This window comes from Crotalus tigris, unplaced genomic scaffold, assembly GCF_016545835.1.
Source record: "Crotalus tigris isolate CLP2741 ecotype Arizona unplaced genomic scaffold, ASM1654583v1 scf7180000018477.2129921, whole genome shotgun sequence".
NCBI classification, from domain to species: Eukaryota; Metazoa; Chordata; class Lepidosauria; order Squamata; family Viperidae; genus Crotalus; species Crotalus tigris.
In genome coordinates, this window is record NW_024097029.1 from 1,599,127 (window position 1) to 1,617,077 (window position 17,951).

Sequence of the window (17,951 nt, forward strand, 5' to 3'; positions counted from 1 at the left end):
CTTATCATGTAACTTCAAGCAAGCGTTAAGTGAATGCTCATAACTCGGGGATTACCTGTTATTTAAACTCTATGTTCATATTCTAAAGCTTTCTAATTTTATTCCTTTGTTGCTTCTTTTGTTCTTGGAAAAATAAGTAGATAAGCTAGATGAAGGCAGGGGTTAGTGTGGATTATATAGTGGATGGATGGATAGAATCTGCATCCATTTGGTGATGTATTTACATGCTTTAACTATAGAATTGGATTATTTCTCCTCTATTGTTTTAGATTTGTATTTTCAACAGATTAGGTAAAAGTAATCCCAAATTGCTTTCATTCTGTAGTTGCTCAGACACCGTGACAGATGATGATGAAAACACTGGCGTCATACTATTGGATCACTGGATAGGGTGTTTTTTATATTATAGTTTGTAAAAGTATTAGTATATATATCTTCCAGCATTCTATACTTAATCCTGAGACTTATTTTACATGTACTGTATACATAAAGAGCACTGGTCATATAATTTTATTTTCTGGCATGATTACTGTATACAAATCTAGCTATATGAGGACAGAAAGAATGATGTGTAATCAGATTAGCAAAAAAGCAGCTATATCAGTGAAGAGGTAAATTATGGCAGTTTCCCAATTTTGCATTACATAATTTTTTTGACAGCATTCATTGCCCCATTCAGATCAATACAATGCAACTCACTGCATAGAAGATTTTGAAAATGTTTGGAAATCTTTGTTAAAAACTGATCTGATTAGAACTTTTTTAAAATTTCAAAAGTTGATGGTTTTCAAAATTATAATTCAATATGATTCAAGAATAAAACTAAATACCATTGCTTTTATCTGAAAATACCATGAGTTATTTAAAAGTAAAGTAAAAATATTCCATTATTTGCAATGCATATCTACAATTTATTGCTTGATCAGAACTAGGGTCACAAACAAATTTTCAACATAGAAATGCAACATTAGTAAGTCAAGACAGGAAGAAAAAGATGGACAGCGACAAAGCAAAACATCTATTACTGAGGATTTGGTTTTCTGCTCAAGATAATATGTCTTTTCCATAGTTGATGCTTAAATTCTACAGTGTTAGAAATATATACTCGTAGAAGTAGTTGACTGACAATATTTCTAAAACAAATTTGAACTGGAGAAATTGTCACCAATACCTCTTTCCTTAAGATAAAGTGAAGCGCATTTCCCTCCATAACCATATGCTGAATTTCCTGAATGTCAAAAAATATTTTAAAAATTAACCAACATAAAAATAGCTTGCTTTTATGAATAGTGAAGAAAAACTGCACAAAAGTTTGCATTCAACTACAGCTTATCTATTTTCAAATACATTATGGCAGCTCTAGGCCATTGCGACTTTTGCTTGAGATCCCCTCAAGCTATACCTGATCCACAGCTCAATGTCTTGAAAATTTATATCCAATGCCAAACAAATATCCAGAATCTTCAGTCCAACCCAGAGCTGGATTGTGAATATTTCATGTCATCTTAAATAGATTCCAAATTTATTTCCAAATATATGTCCTATCAGTCTGTCTTTGCCAAAGATCCTTTCCCAACATCTGCTTAGCTACTAAATTTACAAAAAGATGTGGGTAGAAGTTACTGAACCTCAGTACTGGTGAATCAAATCCATAAAGGACTCTGAATGAGGATAGGAATGCTGAATTATATGCCTATTTTTGAGATATACAGTTCAGACCTCATGGACCTGCTCTTTGGTATCACCCTAGAACAGGATGGGACATCTGTAACTTTTCAGATGTTCCTACACTGCCCAATTGTTACTATCTATCCCCATTGGCCATATTAGCTAAGGTTTTGGGGACATCTATCAGCAACATGAGTGCACTCCAAAAGTATTCACGGGTTGCTATTTTCTATAATTTGGATATGGGTTTACAGTTGCTTTTGAAAAAAAGATCTGATCTCACTGGTGGCATTGTTGTGACACATCACAGACATAAGCACTCTAGCATTGAGACTAAACATGTTTTAAATAAGGAAATTCACATATAGTGTTAACAAGTAGGTGCCAGGAGATTTCTGTTTTATTATTTTTCACTTTGATACTAGAAGCAAACATGGTAACAATCAACCTAAATAGGCATGATCCAGCCAAAATTAAGCACCTTTAGGTTCTACTAATTTAAGGAGAATAAGCAATTAAATTGATTTAGAAGTATATCTTTAAATGTATATCATCTACATTGCTTTTTTTACTAGAAAACCTGCCCATCAGAGTTTCTAGATAATATTTAGCTAAGTGCAATAATTAATTTCAAATTTAACATTCAAGGCAACAGGTGAGAAGAACTACATTTAAATTCAAATATTTCTGAACATAATTATTAAGCAGTTATAAACATTAAGATGAATCTTAGCATTATACAGCACATTGCTACACATCATTTGTTATGGATGAAGTGGAAATTAGCATATCTGATTATTACAGCAGCAAAAAAAATCTACAACTGTTCTGCGCCATGGAATATGTTCTGAAGCAGCATTTTTAGTTTTAAAGAGAAAAGTCAAAAAAAGCCATAAATTATATATTTTAAGAATTCTTTTGAGGCGTCCATTAAATTTCTGTGCTTCACTCTTGACAATATATACCCACACAATCCTGCATCTATACATAAGTCTTCAATAATATGCAGGTAACTGTGAAGTAGATTTATGCAGTAGATCTATGCAGCTGTGATTAAAGTGCAAAATATTTGGTACAAAGTCTTAATGACTACCGTATCTTGTTTCAATGGACACTGGAGAACTGAGACTGGATCTTCCATTGATGGCAATAGTGTTTGATGGAGGTGCAACCTGGAAAAGAAAATATTGTCAGGATCATAGAAAAAAATTAGGCCTGGATATCATCCATCCGCCATTTCAACATGCATCTGTCTTAAAAGCTAACCCTGAGCAACATCTACCGTATTTTCCCAAAAGTAAGCCCTAGCTTGATTTGGGGGGGCGGACCTAATATAAGCCCTACCTCCAAAATAAGCCCTAATTTTGGGGCAGGACACACACTTAAAAATCAAGCTAGGGTGGGGATGTGGATCTGCCCCATGTGCCCCACACCCACTTACCTTGCAGCCAGGCCTCTCCTTGCTGGCCCACTTCTTCTGCAGCGTCTTCTGCAGCCAGGCCTGCATTTCTCAGTCACAGGCCTTTCCGTAAGGCCTCTTCCGCCAAGAACTAAGTTATGGATTGAATAGCTTGGTTCTGTAAGACCTCTGCAGCTGAGGACCGAGCTATGGATTGAATCCATAGCTTGGTACTCGGCTGCATAGGCCTTACGGAAAGGCCTGACTGCAAAATACAGGCTGGACTGCAACTGCAGAATGAAGCTGCTCCTTCGGCTGTAGAAGAAGTGGACCTACTAGGTGGGGCTGTCGGTGCCGGAGGTGAATAAGACATCCGCTGAAAATAAGACCTGGTGCCTCTTTTGGAGGCAAAAGAAAAAAAAGACCCGGTCTTATTTTTGGGGAAACACAGGTAATTATTTACTGCGACCCCATTCAATAAAGAAATGTATACAGGTTTGATAAAGAGAGTAATGTAATGTGGTCAGCGAAGGTTGAGAAGATTAATCAATTATTAATCAGTCTTGATATTCAGTGGGTGTCTCTGGATATTGTTTTACCAAACAGCCAAAATGGTAGGACAAAATGAGATGGAAGAAGCATATCTCCAAGATTAAAAAATAGGAGACAAGGAGGTTACAATATGAAAGTACGAGATCAAACAGAATTGGAGAATAAAACAGGTTTTAAGATTGAGAAGAAAGCAAAGCATTGGGTATCGCCATGACAATTCTGAACAGTACGCTGCTTCAAAATAGTTATGTTAAAACATGGAGTGAAATTAAAGAGATATGTTAATGATAGAACAAAATGCAACTGTCACTTTTGAGGAGTGAAGTCAACAGACACATGGATGAGGTATACATTTTGCTTTTTAAAAGGAAATGTTTTAAATAAAGCAGTATCTTAATGGGGGGAGACTAGTCATATGATGGAAACATTCTGGAGAGATAAATAGCTTCAAGCCTTACCCTCTTTTGACCCATTTGATTAGCAATTAATGAGGGCTTAATTCAACAGAAATAAAACTGCAGCACAAAAGGCCACAGAGTTTGGCTCTGCACCCAAACAAGTTATTAAAAGGAGGAAAATGTTTGGCTGACAGGAGAAACAGTTTTTCTGCCTCATTTCTTAAATACTTGGCAGACAGTGAGAGCACCTGATAGACCTTTTACCTTACTAGAGTAAAGCAATTGCCCAACATCTACTCTCCTTGCTCTCCATACACAAGGGAATCAAGGAGCCTGCCAGCCTGCTGACATTAAGGGTTTAATTCTCTCACATGCAAACATCCCTTGTTTTAAAAAGCTAAAGTGACATTTTGCAGCCACAGCCTGACATCATCTTCACAAGAGGAATAAAAATAAATTTGATACTGCAGTTTTCTCATCTAAGTTTCACTTCCTCACATTGTTAAGATAGTGCAAAAGTCTCATCAACAGGCTACGCTTTTTGGGGGGGGGGAAGGGGGAGGATGTCTTTCTTGAATGGAGAACAACTAGGAAAATCTGAAAAAAAAAACTTCTAAAAATGAATGGATCTAACTAGGTCCATCCCGACCATATTAGTTAGCCTTAGAGCCCATTCTCTTTTCAATGCACAGTTTTAAAAAAGAATGGAGGCATGCCTTAATTACTCTTCATTTTTCACTATTTATTTACTTATTTAAGCAAACCCATAGAGGGCCTCAACAGCAGTCAAAGAAAAACAAGTGACAATAGAAATACTAAATACCCAGAACTTCACAGCTCATTATAAGAACAGAAAACATGCAAGGAGCCAGTTCACATTCCACCCTTCCACAGAATCTGCTGGAAAACCTCGATCTTCAAAAAAGCACAACAGATTTGGGGTCATACAGACATCGGAAGGAGTGCCGTTCACGTATGGCTACGGAGAACGCCCTGCAAGATGGCACTGCTTTACCACGAGGACTTGGGAGTGAGCAAACTTTCCAGATCTTATCAGATGGACAGAAATAACAAAAAGAGGCCACCCCCATGAAGTGACAACCAGCCTTTTGAATTGTAACTGGAAGCTAAATAGTGGTCAAAATAGTGGTGTAACACAGTAGGGGTATGAAACAATGATGTTACACAGACAAAATGAGATATGACCATAATTACCTCCATCCCTCTATTTTGGACCAATGCAGTTTCTGAGTAGACCTCAAGGTAGCCAAATGGAGAGTGCACTGCAATAATCCAAACAGGTGGTGATTAAGGCCTCCCAGTCCAGAATACAGGTTGTAATTGGAGTACCAAATGAAATCTCTGGCCATGGCTGCCAACTGTTTGTTGAGTAAGAACCTAGAGTCTATGCACCCCCACATTGCACAGATGTTCCCCACTGAGAGCAGAAGTTGAAAAATACTTGAAGCCAAAGCCATTCGGTCTTGCTATGCTGGAACTGGAACTAAACCTTAATGGCACTGCCATGTTGGGATTAACATTTAAATCTGGGTATCACCTGCATACTGATAATACCTGAATCTGTGTTAACATAGATGCTAAATACAAACGGGAAGATGATGAGCTGTTCCAAGGAGTCCTGTCCTGTCCCACTCTCTACCAACTCTGACTGGAACTGACCCTGGAGAAAGAAGGGTCACTATAATTCAGAACTTCCCATCTCTAACCCCCGGGAGTGAAGGGCTCAGAAGGCTACTGTGATCAATGATCCTGAAAGCTTCTATTCAGCTACATTAGGCAATTCAGTCCAGAAAATCTACTCCACTAGAATTATATTTTATTAAGATTAAGATTTATTAAGCTATAATAGCAGAATCTTGCAAGTTTGATCCTGCTATCCTTCCTTTCCATCTTATATCCCAGTGAACCAGGGAGCATTTGCCTGTGCCACTTCCAAACAGTATCTTGCTTTCTAGGTCTTAAAAGAGTGTTTCAGCCCTCTTTGTCTAGGTCAGGGGTAGGCAACCTCGGCTCTTTTATGGCTCATGGACTTCAACTCCCAGAATTCCTGAATCAGCCTACCCCTGATCTAAGTAATAGATCTTGTATAGTTCTGTCAAGGTCATCTCTTTTACTTTCTAAAGCTGCAGTAACAGGAATGGTCCCACCAGAAGTCATCCACAAGCACAATCAGTGATGTCTCAATACTATATCCAATCCCTGTCTGGTAAGATTTCAGATAATGCTTTTCCTCCAGAGTCCGCTATAGTTACAGCCAAGAGAAGCAGGCAGCAACAACAATTAAAACCACAATGGTAGACTTTTTTTTTAACAACACAAGAGAACACTGAAAAAAATATCTTAGAATGGCAAGGTGTGCAGTCACAAAGCTTGCCTGAGAAAGATGAGTTCATCTACTCCAGGCATGTCAAACTCGCGACGTATCACAACTTTTTCCCCATTGCCGGCAATAGGGTGGGTGCAGTTTCGGCGTGATGCATCCAGCCCATGGGTTGGCAGTTTGACATGCCTGATCTACTCACTTGAGCTAAGTTCTCTGTATATAGATTTTGTCCTATTAAGAAGCAGAGCAGCAAAAAATATCTGTAAAAATATGCAAAATATTCTGCTGTATATACATGAAAAATATCCAGTATGGTTTTGAAACTTGAAGCCTACAAACCTGAAACTGATACCACAACCTTTCTGCTTTACTGACTTGACTTTTAAGAAGTTAACTATCTGATTCGAAGGCTGAAGAGATTTAGGGAAGGTGGAAGTGCAGGTATGAAGCCAGTTTATGAAAGACCTTAACTTGGAAAGTACAAATGAGCAAGGGAACTGAAGGAAGTGATGGAAGAAAGGAGAAAATGACCAGGCAAATAGAAAGAGGGAAGCTAAGGGTACACAGCAACCTGATGTCCTTTAAAATGGGTTAGTTGATTACGGTTTCTATAACAAAAGTAATGATATATACTAACCAGGTTGAGGTTAACCAGATCAAGGTCAACCGTTATGAACACAGATCTATTTCCTATTGGCATCGTTAAAAATAACAACAACACATTCACAAGATTTGCTCATTCTGATTACTACACAGACTTTGAAAGAAGCCCTATAAATCCCCTGCTGTTGATTTAATGCTGAGTGGGAGAAGGGAGGATAGCGACTCACCCGCCTCAATTTGGCAGCAGCCTCTCCAGAGCGGATTGCAGCCAGCAAGCTCTGGTGGATCTGTTCTGGGTCAGGGTGCTGGACTGCTGCAGCAAGGCTTCTCTCACAGATAGCGGTAGCTGGATGGTTGAATAAAGGGGGTGCCTGCCTGTTTTGCTCATAGCTTGCATCGTTAGTCTTCTGCTGGGTTAAAACATTGCCCAAGTAAGGTTAGCTGAGGGTGTTACCATCATTCTGAGCACATTCTCAAAGAGCTATAGGTTTCTAACTACGAAGCATTGTAGTTTATTAAGCGGATCCAGAATAATAAATCATTAATTTATTATTAGTGTAGGGGGGGGGTGTTTAAGGTTGCCACAAAATTCAGGTAACACACATTGGATAAATAGCTTACTCAAATATTCCAGTAAGCAGAGATAGAAGTGGGGGTGGGGGACATGCAATGCCATTATGAATGCATGTTAAATACAAGTTTTACCTTGTCTGTCAGGATCTGCTGTGTCTGAGTTGTTGGACTCGGTATAGATGAATAATCTTTTACTTCGATGTTGGATGCTGATGAGCTAAGGTCAAGAGAAGATTGTTCTTTTAATGGTCTGGTTGCATTGGCACATGTTTTACTGAAGGACTGTGATCTTTTAACTGCTGATGATACAGCAAGAGCAAAAGGTGAAGGTTTAGGAGAAGAATATGGTTGTGGCAAAATAAAAGTCCTCAAAGTTTTCAATTGTAATGGAGAAGGCTGGGATGAAGGAGAAATCAATGGTTGAGATACTTTTATAGGAGAAGTGACTTTTCTCTCTTCTTCATTACATCCATTTTCAGTAGTTTTCTCAGGTAACTGAGAAGGAACAGTAACTGGTTTAGGTAGTGGAAAGCCAGGTTGATCTGGAGATGCCACTTTTTTTTCCGTCTCCCTAGTCTTAGCTTCATTCTGAATAGGAAAAGTGGTGACTTTTCTCTCTTCTTCATTATATCCATTTTCAGTAGTTTCCTCAGGTAACCGAGAAGGAACAGTAATTGGTTTAGGTAGTGGAAGGCCAGGTTGATCTGGAGATGCCACTTTTTTCTCCGTCTCCATAGTCTTAGCTTCACTCTGAATAAGAGAAGTGGTGGCTTTTCTCTCTTCTTCATTACATCCTTTTTCAGTAGTTTCCTCAGGTAATTGAGAAGGAACAATAATTGGTTTAGGTAGTGGAAGACCAGGTTGATCTGGAGATGCCACTTTTTTCTCCACCTCCATGGTCTTAGCTTCACTCTGAATAGGGCTGCTTAGAGAACCACTTCTTGCAATTGCAGAAGTTACATAATGATCTGTGGTCCTCCTCTGTATCTGTAAATAAAAATTGCTTGGCCTTATTGGGGGACTCAAAATTTTTGGTTTTTCTTGCACCGCAGGTGGAGAACTTTTCTTTCCTGAATTTAGAATTAAAGGAGGAATTGGGTAGTCTTGATTAGGCCTGGGATGTTCTACCTCCATTTTCTGGCCTTGGGCACTGGAGAAGGAAACTGGGCTATGATCAGCAGCCGGGTATGTTTTAGGCGGTGAATCCCTCTTTACCTCATATAATGTAAATTCATTCTTAAAATCAGGTTCCGTTTGATACAGTCTTTTTGAGATATTAGCAGTCTCTGTTTGTGTACCAAATTCTTGGGAATTTTCATTCTTGGGAGATACCGTTGCTTCTTGGGGTTCCACAGGATCTAATTCCCGATTCTTTGCGGTTTCCAAAAATTTGGGAGGTACTATTTTGTAAGTAGTCATTCCAACTTTGGGTATGTAGTCTCTGGTAATTTCATTGGAAGGCTTAGGCTTAGGCTTTGAATCTTGTCTGTAAAGTGGGTACGTTTTTGTAGGAGAACTAATTGGGCTTCTGACAATTGTCTCTGGGAGAACTTGGTTCTCATTTACCAATGCATTATCATGGGTGCCATTAGGATTCACACTGCTTTGGTCTGCTTGTCCTATGGGCTTACTCATCATATTCAGGGCTCCTGAGGAATGGTTTTTCTGTACTGGCTTGTGTACATGAGTCGAATTTTTGTGAGGGCTCAGTGTGCGACTCTGATGATTGCCATTTTCACTTAATGCAGTCTGACCACAATTATCTTCAGATATGGTCTGAATTGCAACATCCTGAGTCTTTATTACATCTACATTGATGGGATCACATTTTTGATCGTGCACATTCAAAGACATCTCCCCGTTTAGAGAGGTGTCATCCACTGTCTCAGGCTTGTTACTTTTTCCTATTTCTTCCTTACTGAGTTTGTTAGAAGGCAGAGGATATGTTGCTTCTTTATGACCTTTTTAAAAAGGGAAACGTAATTTTGACATTAGCACAGAGAAGAAAAATTCTCTGAATTACACATCACTCTTTTTTCATTAAAACGGTACTAAGCAAAAGAATTCCCTTAATATAAAATTCCATTGATTATACCGAACTGCCATGTGTCATGCTGATTTCACAATCTATGCCGGGCAGACCCAAAATGGCTTATTAACATGAAGTAATGGTAACTGCAGGCAGGACTTTATGATTGCTGATTTATACGGCTTGAGAACAACCACAGAGAGAATCAGAAGAATTCCTCGGTGCCAATAAGCTTAATTAGCATTCCCAGAATGTTAGAGGGAAAATTTTCTTGCATGAGCAATTCAGAGAAAAAAAACTGCAAGGATCATTTCCTGATTTTTCAAGGCATTACATGAAGGACAAGATAATAATTCTGATTAAGAGAAACTCACCATTATTTGTGTTTGGCTGCAATGTACCATGTGCTGTACCATTGGGAATGCTAACTCCTTCACTCAATATTTCACTATCTTGGGCTCTGCAAAACAAAACAGAAATACTAGGGAGAGGACTACTGACAGATGAAGAAAGCCCCACAAACAAAAGATAATTCGTTTTGACAGAAAAGGAGCCAAAGGCGGAATAGAATACAGGTAGTCCTCAGGTTACAACAATGCTGAATGAGGAGGACTTACAATGGTTCCTTGGAATTCTAGCCATTGCAGCCTCCCTGCAGTCATGTGATCATGATCCCAGTGCTTGGCACCCAGCTTGCAAATATGATGTAGCAACGGGCCATGATTATGTGACTGTGATTTCCAATGTTTCCTGCTGAGTTCCCACAAGTAAAGTCAATGGGGAAGTCAGCAGGAAATCGAAACTCACTGTCACATGAGGTCCTTGCTTAGTGACCCATATGATCCTTATTTATGACAGCACAATAGGTCTGCTGGAATTACTGTCACTAAGCAACTCAGTCATATGATGCCAGGCTTTCCAACAATGTCACTTAACAATGCAGTCCCAATAATCCCTTAATTACCCTATGGTAAGATGGGCAGCCAATAAATCAGATGGTTAAGTAAGTAAGTAAGTAAGTAATCAACCCTAGGACTACCTGAATGATAATAACAATGAATCATATAATAATATGGTCTGTATGCTAAAATGTAGACAGAAAAATCAAGAACTAAAGAAAACAATGAAAACAAAAGGACTTTAAAGATTAATATATTTTTATAGCTTAGGTTTTTATTGGTTGGAGTTATTCTAGCTGGCAGATATATAAGGATATTGAAAAGACAAATACAGCTAGAGAAAATCAAGAAATGAAAAAATATGAATTGCAATAGATATATTAAGCTTTAAATTTAAGTAAAACAAGCATAAATAAGTAGTGCTCATTGAAGCCCAAGCCTTCTGGTATGGATAGGCTAAGTAATCATCCACAGTGTGATAACAAATTATTTTGAGGACATAGGTGACAGAATCAAACTTCTGGAAAGCTTAAACCTGAATCTCCCTTGACCAAATCTTTAGATGGCAAATGTGACTATGTGGGGTCCTTGGTGCTCTCTGAGCTTGCTTGTTTTCTTGCAGACGTTTCATCACCCTAACTAGGTAACATCATCAGTGCTAGTAAGGAGTGCGGTTTGCTGTCTGTTTATATTTGGGTGTCTTGCCTGTCTGGGTGGGCGGGGACGGTCATAGGATTCTTTGGTTGGGCTGTTTACTAATGGCTCTTTGGCAGTTTCTTGATTGGCGTATTGCTTACTTGATTGCTAGTCTGAAGTCGACTATCCATCATGGCTTGTGAGAAAAGTAAAAATGCCCAGTCCTGAAACCTTGTGCTGTCAACTCCTGCAGGTATCACTTCAGTACATTTCTATTAGGTTCTTAAGAATGTAAACTGTATTAGTTAACTTCGTAGAAACATAACATATAAATGTAAAAAGTATGTAATCTTAAAATTTATGGAGATCTTAGAAATAAATTAGAGCAAGCGTTGTATATACTGGGGATCATAACTATTTGTTACCAAGAGTTGCAGATAAGTTTTATCTTTTGAACTTTTTATGAGTTTGGGTCTCAGATGGCCACTGGAGGTATGATGATGACAAAGGAGATACACTTGAGATTCCTGGCACGTTTTATAAGGAAGGTCTGTATTTTGTTTATATAGGTAAGACTTAGTCCTACGATCATTCATTCAGTGACCATTCAAAGTACCACTGTACTATATGAATGATGGCTGTGACTGGTCCTTGGAGCCCCAGTCATCTCAACACACCTGCAGTCACGTGATCACAATCTGGATCCTTGGCAAGCATTCCCTGTTACAACCTTGCCACATCTCCCTTCCACGCATGCGCAACTTCTTGCCTTCATCTGCACCACACCCTCCCTGACCCCACTCACAACTCTCTCTGCACCACTTCTTACATACCCCCCTTGCATCTTTGTGCACCTTCCCCAACCCCTTCTGTGTATCCCCATGCTCCCCACCTGAAAGCAGTTGGTCAGGGACTTGCAACTTCCTACCAGCTTCCCACCAACTTTGGTCGCGGAAAGCCAACAAGAAGGTGCCTCGCCTAACCACACCATGGGATTTGGTCAACAACTGGAACTGTAGAGATTGCATTGCTAAGCAATGCAGTCGTGCTTTACAATCGTACTTCTAGGCAGTGGAAATTCTGGTCACAACTGCTGTCATAAATCAGGGCAAAATACTGTAGCTGAATGGACTCCAATGGAGGTTTAAGAATTTATTTTAGTGTTTACATGTTGTGAGGGGGGGAGGTAAAAAACAACAACATTATAATGCCATCCAAACCCAGAATTAATTTTTCTACCAAGCATCAGTGGTCTGTGGCTGGGGGTCCACTCCACCCCCCAATGAACTGGGGAACTGAACCATAGTCTGCCAATCTTTGATATATTCATCAGCCACAACACTTTTCTTTTTCAAGAGAAGCACTGATTAAGCCTTATTTTGCTACACGAGGCATTAACAGTACTGTTGGTATATAGCATAACTTTTTAGCCCTAGCTTTAGAACTCCCATCCCAACAGTTACAGTAATAGCAATAGCACTGAGACTTATATACCGCTTCACAGTGCTTTACAGCCCTCTCTAAGGGTTTACAGAGTCAGCATATTGCCCCCAATAATCTGGGTCCTCATTTTACTGACCTCAGAAGGATGGAAGGCTGAGCTGGCCAGGATTGATGGAATCGAACTCCTGGCTGTGTGAATAGTTAGCCTGCAATACTGCATTCTAACCACTGCACCACCACGGCTCCCTACAGTAATGTGAGATGATGGAACCCAGCTTGGATGAATTACTCAGTTCCTTACTCTCATATATAAATAAAATCGTACTAAACTTAGCTTTACTTACTTATCTCGTGCACTCGTATTTTCTGTTTTCTCTTCATTAGACTCTTGTGCATTGTCTCCAATATCAAAACTTGGATCAGAAGCAGTTTCATGTTTTTGAACATCTAGTGGAACCTCAGAAGCACTGAGAGAGTTATCATGTGTTTCTTCCTTCTCATCTATTTCCTTTAGGCTATATTCAGAACCCATGTCAGCTGTGCAAAAAAAAACAAATACACACAACATACAAGGAATAATCTTTGGAGAGTTTCAGTATACAAAAGTATATTGCTTTTTTAAAAAAAATTGAATGCTTGCTTACTAATGCATTTGCTATATTGTCCTATTATTTAAAATCACTATAAATAAGGTAGGGAGAACGTAATATATGAAACACTTATATATTAATAGAAGATGAGAGTTTGGCAAATATATTTAGAAGTACCATAAAAGCAATGTTGTCTTCTTTAATTAAACACATAAGAGAATAAACCGACAGGAACATAGGGAACTGCTTTATATAGAATTTAATATATTTAGATATTCTGTGGAAGAAAATAGGAAACTATCTAATAGTGTTGCCATAATCAGAGGAAAAGTCCCTGCATATCTTAGTTTCTTCTTGGCTTCATTAATAGACTAATATTATCATATGACGTCAGCATAAATGTGTTGTACCGTAGAGTTATGTGAAGACAAATACAACAATGGCACTCTTAAAATCATCAAGAAGAGAATAAGTAGGCTATAACACTCAAAGCAGGCACATGAAGCTGAACAGAATGGAAGATCTTCCTTTCCTCCTCAAAACATATATTAAACGGCATTCATTACTCTCAGAGAGCTCATGTTAAATGAGACTAGTATGTATAATTTAGGAAATTAGTCCCAAAGAGAAAACATGACAGCCACCTACATTTGAGCGACACTTCAGATTCATCTGGAGTATCAGTGTTAACCAAAACTCTACTTTCATCTGCGACTTGCTGGACATTGTTTTGATCATGACTGGTTGGATCAAAGCTGCATGAGGTACCTGCTGCCACTGGGGTCCTGGTTAGATCAACTACATTGCCTAAGAAGCAGGTTAGGAAACAATGTGTGAATTAACTTGATTAACGTGACAATAAAACAAACATGAGAAGGAAAAAAGCAGAGGGAACAATGTTAGTCAAATCAAAATGTTTTCAAGTCATTTTTGGTAATATTAATAGGGTTGCTGCACTAAGTTCACAAACACAGTCTAATTAACACCTTTCTCTACTCAGCACTGAAAAGAACTGAAAATGTCTCTGATCATCAAAGTATCAGTTCGGAAGATCCTCACCTTTTTCCCTCTCATACAAACAGAACCACTATCTCTTCCAAAATACTGTCTACTGAAATTGCATGTGCTTCATTTAAAAACAAAACAAGGGCACTTATTTTTTCCTTTGAAATTATAACTTATTCATAACCACCCAGATGCAATATAACCAATTAATCAATGAAATCAATGTGATTAAGCAATTACCAGTTCTTTTTTTTCCTAGAACAATTAATTGTACATTAAATTGTAGGGCTCTGCAGAAAGCCAGTAAAGCATCTTTCTGAACCCACATTTAAGGGCTCCCTTTCTCCAAGGCTCAGGGTCACAGCCTTCTCCCACTCCAGCAATCCTCTTTCCATCGGGACTGCTGTCAAAATGAAGCAAACTGTCCTCTACGCTTGCACACTCACACCGAGATTAAGTGGAAAAGAACCTCAGAGCTAGTAGCCAACCTTGAAGAAACACAGCCATCTTGACACTCTGAGGAGCAGATTGGGGACGGGGGTGATTATTGGTCCCTTTGGAAAGGCTAGGCTATTAAGTGGGGAGGTAGAATGGTGAATATATTTTAATATGCAGAAATGTAAAAAACAATAGTCAAGGACATCTGTGACTTGATTATGGAGAGAGAAATGGAAAGAAAGAAAGAAAACGCAGCTCTGCTAAAAACTCAAATGAGGAAACCAACAAGCTGAGTTGCAGAGATTAGCTGTAGTTGTAGGAGGAGCTGCATGCCAAGCAGTTCCAAGTTATTTTTCTTATTATTTGTAAATAAAGAGATTGTTTTTGCTTCAGCAGGTATCATCTGCCTCCACATACACAACTATTTACGCCCTTTTCAGCCTTCATAATGGAAAGAGGACATGTGACTGGACCCCTTTCCCTGTACATTTCAGAGCCATCACTCCTATAGTTGATGGGGGTTATGTAGACTATTATTCAATCACATACTCTATTAACCTAACATATTGAAAGACCAGGACCATGGTGTACCTAATGGGAACAAATCACATCCCTCTTCATCTCTAACAAGGTATCAAATTATTATTTGAACATTATTTCCAAGAAGAAACTAGTGCAGAACATAAGGTTTTAGTCCCCCTTTTCAGAGTATTGATCTAAATGATATTTCACTGTGGTTGCTTTTCTTAGCTTTTAATAAAGCTATAGTCCAACTATAGTATAAATCAGTGGATTTACAGATATTTCAATATTTATGCTGTCTCTAAATCAATGTGTCTGCTTAAAAATAGGGGGGGGGGAGTCTCCCAATGATATGCTTGCATGTATGTGCCTTGAAGTCAGTGTTTATTTCTGGTGACTGGACAAGTCCCTGCCATTTTCTTGGCAAGTTTCTTTGTAGTTTTCAAATACCTCCTTCTTAGGGCTGAGAGGGAGTGACTGGCCTAAGATCACCAGCTGGCTTTGTACCTAAGTCAGGATTAGAACTCAAGAGTCTCCTGGTTTCTAGTCTACTGCCTTAGCCCCTACACTTGGAATATTGCATCCACTTTTGGTTGCCATGATATAAAAAAGATGTTGAGACTCCAGAAAGAGTGCAGAAAAGATGATTAGGGGATTGGAGGCTAAAACATACGAAGAATGGTTGCAGGAATTGGGTAAGTCTAGTTTAATGAAAAGAAGGACTAGGAGTGACATGATAGCAGTGTTCCAATATTTCAGGGGCTGCCACAAAGAAGAGGGAGTCAAGCTATTCTCCAAAGCATTTGAAGGCAGGACGAGAAGGATGGAGAATCAAGAATCAAGGAGAGAAGCAACCTAGAGCTAAGGAGAAATTTCCTGACAGTTAAAAAAACAATCACTGGAACAGCTTGTCTCCAGAAGTTGTGGGGTGCTCCAACACTGGAGGTTTTAAGAAGAGATTGGACAACCATTTGTCTGAACTGTTATAGGGCAGGAGTCCCCAACGGCCGTCCATGGACCGGCACTGGGCCATGGCATGCCACAAACTGGGCCTCACAAACAAGCAAAGCCCCATCTGCAGGATGCAGGCAGCATGTGAAACCATGCCCCCTCCAGTCCCCGGAAACACCTTTCTCCATGGAACTGGTCCCTGATCCCCAAAAGGTTGGGGGCCACTGATATAAGGTTTTCTGCTTAAGCAATGGGTTGGACTATAAAGCTTCCAAAGTCCCTTCCAACTCTATTTTTCTGTTATCAATCTGGCCCCAAGATAGGCTTAAGGAAGGGAAAAATATTGACATAATTTAATACTGCTTGATTTTATACATTTTAACACCCAATTCAAGTAAAATGAAAGCCATTGTTTTGGGTTAATTTAGAATAACGTAACAAGGGCAGAGAAAAGGATGTTAAAGGGGCAAAAAGAATTTTGGGGCTATACTAGCAGATATAGCTGGGTTTGTTGTTTTTTTTTTGTTTTATTAAATGTTGCATTAAAAATACCTGTTAGAGACTGCGCTTTTGAGTATTTTCCTGTGTCAATGCTTTCTGTATGAATTGATTCTGCAGATTCTGATCCTGGAAAATAGATTTTGGATAAGCAGAAATAGGCATTTTGGAAATACTTCCTTCTTCATGACAAAATGCAACAATGCCCAAATATCTTTTAACAAAGGTATACAATTGTCAGACCATTATTGTTCTTATGATACTATTTTTCTGGCAAGAAAGCACAGGCTGCATGCAATCTACAAGTAGTCCAGCTGTTGACACAACAGTTAATTTAGTGGCCATTCCAAATTACAACAGCACTGAAAAGATGACTTATGACTGTTTTTCATATTAACCACCATTGCAGCATCCCCCTAGTCACGTGATCAAAATTTAGACACTTGGCAACTGATTCATATTTATGACGGTCGCAGTGTCCCGGGATGATGTGATCACCTTCTGTGACCTTCTGATAAGCAAAGTCAATGGGGAAGCCAGATTCACTTAACAACCCTTATACTAACTTAACAACTGCAGTGATTCACTTAACAACTGTGGCAAGGAAGGTTATAAAATGGGGCAAAACTCACTGAATAAATGCCTCAGTAACAGAAATTTTGGGCTCAGTTGCAGTCATAAGTCAATTGAGTAATAAATAATAACTTCCCGTCAAATTTCAATGGTAAGAATTATACAACAGGCCACACTGTTTGGATCTGCAGATATACCACAATGATCCATTACAACAGCCTAGATCAGTGGTGGCGAATCTATGGCACGGGTGCCAGAGGCGGCACTCAGAGCCCTCTCTGTGGGCATGCGTGCTGTCGCCCCAGTCCTAGGCCTTCAGCTGGGTTTTATAAAACCTTTTCGCTTTAGGCCTCCACTGCCGTGTACAAAAAAAAAAAAAGGTTCGTTCAATCAGTCAATTTCAACTTCTTGCAGGAAAAAAAAAGATCTTGCAAAGTTGGAATTGATTGATTGAACTTTTCAGTCCCACCCAGTCTGCCGTTACCACCGCAGCCACGCCCACCCAATCGGCCACCCCCAATGGGCCACCCCCAGTCAATGGGCCACACCCACCCGGCACCCAACGATGCATAAGTGGGTTTTGGGTTGCAGTTTGGGCACTCGGTCTCTAAAAGATTCGCCATCACTGGCCTAGATTCTTGGGAAGAACTTGATGGAGATCAAAACCAGCTAAAGATGAGACAACAATGATTTCACATTTTAGGGTATAAAGTAATAACAATTCAATGAGCCAATTCTGACTATAAGTTAAAGAGGACAACCGCTCCAAAGTCATTACTTTACATGAGGGCAAAACTGTTTCAGGTTTTGGGTACAGAATTGTGAAATAC

General features: G+C 39.2%; 1 protein-coding gene across 8 annotated transcripts in view; it reads right to left on the reverse strand.

Annotated features, from left to right (window-relative positions):
• Positions 1-890: 890 nt before the first annotated feature.
• COBLL1 (cordon-bleu WH2 repeat protein like 1) overlaps positions 891-17,951 on the reverse strand; it is a 120,706-nt gene continuing 103,645 nt past the window's right edge. For 5 of the 8 annotated variants that reach the window (XM_039352790.1, XM_039352791.1, XM_039352788.1 and 2 more), the window contains 7 exons: positions 16,603-16,677; positions 13,783-13,941; positions 12,889-13,081; positions 9,941-10,026; positions 7,670-9,498; positions 7,192-7,374; positions 891-2,840 (listed from right to left, as the gene is read on the reverse strand). In XM_039352790.1, coding sequence (XP_039208724.1) covers positions 2,751-2,840; positions 7,192-7,374; positions 7,670-9,498; positions 9,941-10,026; positions 12,889-13,081; positions 13,783-13,941; positions 16,603-16,677 — 2,615 coding nt within the window. In that variant the 3' untranslated portion in view covers positions 891-2,750. The remainder of the gene's footprint in view (positions 2,841-7,191; positions 7,375-7,669; positions 9,499-9,940; positions 10,027-12,888; positions 13,082-13,782; positions 13,942-16,602; positions 16,678-17,951) is intronic. The other 3 variants (XM_039352789.1, XM_039352793.1, XM_039352794.1) reach the window with 3 other exon arrangements.